This window comes from Taudactylus pleione, unplaced genomic scaffold, assembly GCF_031769625.1.
Source record: "Taudactylus pleione unplaced genomic scaffold, aTauple2 ptg000236l, whole genome shotgun sequence".
NCBI classification, from domain to species: domain Eukaryota; kingdom Metazoa; phylum Chordata; class Amphibia; order Anura; family Myobatrachidae; genus Taudactylus; species Taudactylus pleione.
This window is the reverse complement of record NW_028284638.1, coordinates 2,233,852-2,240,209: the sequence shown is the minus strand read 5'-3', so window position 1 is coordinate 2,240,209 and position 6,358 is coordinate 2,233,852. Positions and strand designations below refer to the sequence as shown.

At 37.8% G+C, this 6,358-nt stretch overlaps 1 protein-coding gene across 2 annotated transcripts in view; it reads right to left on the bottom strand.

Moving 5' to 3' along the window:
• Nucleotides 1-520: 520 nt before the first annotated feature.
• LEF1 (lymphoid enhancer binding factor 1) overlaps nt 521-6,358 on the bottom strand; it is a 108,406-nt gene continuing 102,568 nt past the window's right edge. The window contains exon 10 of one of the 2 annotated variants that reach the window (XM_088479492.1): nt 521-2,214. In XM_088479492.1, coding sequence (XP_088335618.1) covers nt 2,135-2,214 — 80 coding nt within the window. In that variant the 3' untranslated portion in view covers nt 521-2,134. The remainder of the gene's footprint in view (nt 2,215-6,358) is intronic. The other variant, XM_088479493.1, reaches the window with a different exon arrangement.

Below are 6,358 nucleotides of genomic sequence, written 5' to 3'. Positions count from 1 at the left end.
ATATATATATACATTTAAATGGGATCATTAGTATCATTTCCCTTCCATTGGTTATAAAGCACAATGATCCCTATGGCTACATATATTTTCTGAAAAGTACCAGATTGTTTTCATCAACCTATAGATCTATCCAACTCATTTGGGGCTCGTTTACATTTGGATATAAATCAGTTTTATGGCACGCCTCTAAGGTGTAGCAGTCCAAGTCCACTTTACCGCCATACTCATACTGTAGGTTTTGCTTTCACAATCTCCCTGAAAAGCTTTTTCGAAAGTAGGCAGGTATGTGTACAGGGCAACTAAAAATGTATAATATAATTGCCAACATTCCCAATTCCAAAACGGGTACAATTTAGCCCACATCTATCTGAATGCCTTTACCCACTCAACCACACATTTATTTTGGACAAATCTACACCTCTGTCTGATGCCAGATTTCAGGACTGTGGTGCAGAATTTGGAACTATTTGACTGACATATAGAAAATTAATCATATCAACAAACAGGCCACACAATATAATTCCTTAGCAACAAATATTATAGTATATTTTCTGTTTTATTACAAAGCTTTTATTTAAAAACATATGCTCAGCACATTTACTCAAATTGGAATGACAAAAAAAGTTGAATGAACAATTTTCTTTCTGCAAAGCCTGCCCTTTGCTATCAATAATAGGGATACATCAAATGCTTTTTTTTTTAACAACTGGCATCCAAATCCCAGTATAGGATAGCAGAAGAAAATAATAAAAATACAATACAGAACAATTTACATTGTTACAATGAATCCAAGTGCTGGGCTTTCTTCACAATGTATGGAAGGAGAATACACAAAACTGCATTGCTCGTTCCTTGTGACTAATGGGATGCTTTTCCAATTGGGCTAAATATAAGAATCTGCCAGTCATCCTACAAGATCAATCTTATATTAAATATATGTAGTTGACATAATAAAAACAGAAAAGACTGAAAACATAATTATGTATAAAACAAGATATAACTTTTAAACTTTACTGCTGAAATACAGTAACTGGGTGATGAGGCAACAAAAGGATAAAGGACCTGCACTATCTGTGACAATTTATGAGATGTACGGCAGATGGGCACATTCTCATTGTCACTGCACAAAATTATAAAATAATACAGCACAATGATAGTCTTTTAGAGACAGCCATGAGCCTATAGGATGAATGGACAACCTTTGGTACATGGACTGTTGTAGAACATCTCCCATGTTCCTCAATCAATCAAGCAATCAACCATATCATATCTACACCAAGGAATATAGGCTATTTTCACTTTTATTTCTGAGAAGTATTCCTGAAAATACATGGGTGTAACTTATATTGCATATCTGCCCTGATTAACATTAGTGGGGGCTGCCAAACACTACCTTCTAGTGTCATATAATCAAATGAAAGAATACTTGCTTGGTCGAACAACGAACAGCTTCTATCAATAAGAATATTTGAAAACAATGGCAGATAGCGTTTCTTTCAGCAAATAAGAACTCTACTATATATATTTTTAAATACATAATATTTCAGTAATTATGTTTTTGAACAATGGTAGTGTCAAAGGCTGCTTTTTTAATAAAGTTAAAAAAAATCTGCAGAAAAATAAAACACAAAAAAACTACTTTTTTTTGCAGGAAAAGGGGGGTTTTGTTTCGACCCTGACCAATAAAATATACATCAATCAACCGTAAATCTGATATATAAAAGCATTCAAGTTTTATGGAGAATAAACAAAACAATGATAAAAAGAAACAAAAAAACAAAGTTTGATCCTTTTGCTCCATTCTTAAATAAAAGAGGTTTGTCTTGTCCATGTATAGTGTCCATTGTCAGCACGCTGTTTGGTCTGTGGCTGGCTTAGTAAAAGAACGTCACATACGCTGTGACCTCTGCAGACAGGAAGTATGAAAACGGTAGCTAATTATGTATCCTGATGATCTTCCAATGTCTTCCATCCCTGGGGATCGAGCTGAATTACACGAAGGCCCCAGTACCAGTGGTGCCAAACTTCAGGCAGTGATTGTCTATAAGGTACAGTGTCTCTAGCAGTGGCATATCAATGTCCTTGGCAGGCTCCATTGGGAATTGTGGTGCCGGTTATAGAGAAGTTGGGGAGTTTAACAAGCTTCCATCTCCAGGAGTCCTCCTGCTGTTGCTGCCTTTGCTTTACACGCTGAGAATGAATTCTTTTTCCCTCCTGTAATATAAAGAAAACATGGACATAAGAAATGTGCATGTTATTTAAGATTCCAGAGACCTGATACAAAGTGCTTAAAGGCACACTGTCAAATTTATAGTTAAAAGAGCACATCCTTTCTTCATTACTATAATCCAACATCTAAACCACAGCTAAACCTAAAATACATGTTGTCTTATATAAAAGTAAATATTAGTAACAGCTGAGTGCTGCCCATATGCTGGAAGTTCCAGTAGGTAGACCTGAGTGCTGGACAACCAGACCTGAGTCCAGCTGGGTAATCAAACTGGATGGATCTGGAATTATAATGTGGAAGGACTTCTATTGCAGCATCTGCCCCCAAAACAATGCCAGCAATATTCCTCTGGAATCATTTTGGGATATGTTGGTATACATGGTTATTTCTTGGGTTGTTCTTTTGCTACCTAAAGCTGCATTATCACGTAGGAAAATAATTCCCTAAGCTGGTGCCCTAAGCTGGTGCCTCCCTCTAACCGGAGCCTCGGGGAGCTGCTACTATTCCCTGGTAGCCAGCCAGTTCTGTACCAGCTAATTAATTTGGTTCATAACACTGAATGCCACAAAGGAAAGTGGTTTCAGTGGAGGTTGGGGCGTAAATGGCGCAATCATGTGGCCACGCCCCCCGCTGCGCCCACAAATATCGATAATCTGTCTGAACTCGCCCCCTTGTGCTGCCCACGCCCCCTGCTATGCCGATCTGGCTCCTTCCTCTCGGAAGGGGCAGCCAGAATATTGGCAACCCTGGGGGTATATTTACTAAGTGAGACTTTTTAGATGTGGAGATGTTGCCCATAGCAACCAGTCAGATTCTAGCTATTATCTTGTAGAAGGTGCTTGTTAAATGATAAGTAGAATCTGATTGGTTGCTATGGGCAACATCTCCACTTCAGAAAATCTCATTTTAGTAAATTTAGCCCCTAGGTTCAGTGGGACAGTTTAATGCAACAAACATAAAACTCAGTGCCCCGGCTAACTACAAACATATAGTTATTACACTGTCTTCTGCACTTTAAACTAAGAATTCAAATTCTAATGACCACAGTTAGTCCTGCACAATGTTACTCTAGATAATGTGGTCCTCAGGATCAGTGGGAAAATGCCTGGCTAAGATGGCTAAACACCTCATTTAATAAACTTACAACAATAATGTTCAAGTCATATTTATGATTCTATGAAAATGTCAGACTATTTAAGACAAAAAGTATTATTTACAATTAAGTGATGAACAATAAAAATAATTTCAATGTATCAACACAGTAGTAGATTTATAGTGCATGTTGTTGACAGTGCTGGCACTTATAAGGTTAATTACAAATGCTTACTAGGAAGTAGCATGACTATCACCAATGATACAGCGCAACATCCAATACAGAGTCACAGTCCAGGTTAGTACATTTGTTCATGCTTTTCAGTAGCCCACTGTATAGAGCTTGGCTCTATCTCTCGTGATTAACATGTCACCAGAACTACACGTTCCTTTAGCTATGACATCACAGGTGATGAAATGCAATGCACCTAAAATGCAATCAACCATACTTTTACAGTTATTTTGATACTTGAAAAAACTGTATTAATATATAAATGTAAATATATTTCCTCAGCTTCCTAATGATATGGTGATAAAGTAAACATAAAGGTTCATCTGGAATATTTTAATGTTTTAACCACCTGAGAGAGGCTTCATAGGATATGACCAAAATCATTAAATTGCCTCCTCAGTAGGGACGCAGCCTGTTATGTAAGATGATAATTAGGAATTTCAGCTCCACTAATGTAGATAAATAATACTGGAAAATGGCAGCCAATACAGGAAATAACTTTATTTTTCTTACTCTACTAATTATTATAATGTTATTCTGGGAGGGACAGGGATTTCTTTTTGCATCATATTGGGGTAGATCTATATAAAAAATGTTTGTTTGTTTGATTTTTCAGTTCAATACATAGTGAAAACCTTACGGATGGGGTAAATATCCTTTTTTTCTGAGATCATCCCAGGATTATTTTTATACAATAAGTGGTGCAATATTTAACCAGATAGTTCTCCCAAGTATTTCTGTATAACACTTTCAAATAGAACAGAAGCCACGGTCTTCTTGTTTTAGAATGTGCGTTAATTTCTTGAGTTTAATTCAATTTGAAGAATCTGTTAATTGACAAAATTGCTGCACAGCACAACTATCGGGGAAATAAACAGTTTTGACTTAAAAGCAGTTAACCTCTATCTGAGCAAACTGCACAGAAATACTAGCAAGAGCACCCCACGGATTCTATTTACTTTTAGCCTTTTCATCCCAGACGTTCAAAGGGTTTGGACCAGGTTGCTCTTCCTGGGAAGGTTTTCCTCTCAGCCTAATATTAAAACATTGGGCTTCCTGTTGAGGAATGTCCTGGAGGCGCCAGGGCCGTAGGTTCACAACAGCCTGATACAAGAGCTGTGCTTCAGAACTGCTGCCGATTAGGAGTTTGGAATGTCTGCATCACCAAGAGAAATACAGCTCTGCTGTGTTTAGACCATTTCTTAACCATGCTGCCTTTGAAGTCAGGAGGTTATAATAACTATGGCGGACCTGGTGCAGGCCTCTGCTATAAGAGAGAGGCCGTGAAATTTGATGGAATTAAAATACCCAGTGATAGCAATCCTTCCGACTTATGAATTAAAGTGTAAAGAAAGTACAATTCTCAGCAAATTATCAGCATCATTACCTAGCAAAAATTTAGCCTGAACATGAATGAAAGTGAAATAGGCCTTAAAGTTATTTTCTCTGATGATCTCTTTTAAAGTGTTATAGAAAAACTAATGTGAATTATATTTACTCTGTACATACACTCTGAATTTTTTAATTTTTTTTATTTAGTACAACTTCACTGGCCAAATAATGTCCAGCAGAAGGGTTTTGTACATGAAAAAGATAGACAATGTCCAGATAGACCCCACATGGTAGACATTAGGTCGACAGGGACAAAAGGTTGAAGGGTCAAAAGGTCGACACAAAAATGGTCAACATAAAAATGGTTGACACTTTTTTTGTTTTCTAACCTTAATCTTCACCGTAACCCTCCCCTTAGTGCCTAACCCTAACTCTCCCTCCTGGTGCCTAATCTTAACCATCAGGATAAGTGCCTAACCCTAACCGTCCCTCCTAGTGCCTAACCTTAGCCCTCTGGTAAGTGTCTAACTTTAAAAACAAAACAAAAAACACGTGCCAACCATTTCAGTGTCGACCTTTATGACCATGTCAACTTTTTGTACCGGTGTATCTTCATCCATGTCATCCTTTTTCTATGTCGACCTTTTGTGCCTAAAGACCTATTGGGGATGTGTCAGGAAGCCGACGGTCGAAATGCTGACCACCGGCTGCCTGACAGTGAAATCCTGGGAGGTTAGGGTTAGGCACTAGGGGGGGAGGTTAGGGTTAGGCACCCCTAAGGGATGGTTAGGGTGAGGGGGGGAGTGGAGGGTTAGGCTAGTTATTCACTTCAGTCGGGATCTTCATCTGCCGGCCTTCCAGCGTCGGGATTTCATTCCACCTATTGACTGTCTACCATGTGGTGTCTATATAGACATTGTCGACCTTTTTAATGTAGATCTATTGACTGGAACCCCAGCAGACTTGATGAGTCTGTGAAAGCATCAACTGTGTACAAATTTGTACTGTGTACAAATATGACCTCCTGACCTGTCTACTTAATTATTGGATATTAGAACTGCTTTTATTGGTCAGATGATTTAAAGTTGCTCTATACATGTTTCCATATTTCTTTAACACTCTCTCATATTTTAAGTATAACCTTATTTATAGGATTATATGTCTACACTGTATTGGGAATGCACCTCAATCCTCACTTTGATGGATAATGACACCCTAAAGAAATGTAAAGTGGAAAATGTATAAGTGAGATTAGTCCAGATAACAACCTTGTATATTTTTCATGTCTGAATAGATGCCTTCTGTATAATAACAACTAATCAGAAATTGGTAATTCCAAGACAATGATCTAACAGTGTGTTTGACTGCATTATCCATCTTCACTTATTGATTTGGTCTCCCTCATTTGTCTAAATTAGACCCAGATTCTAAGGCTTAGGCCAAGCGACTATATCTGTCTCTGTATGTACAGC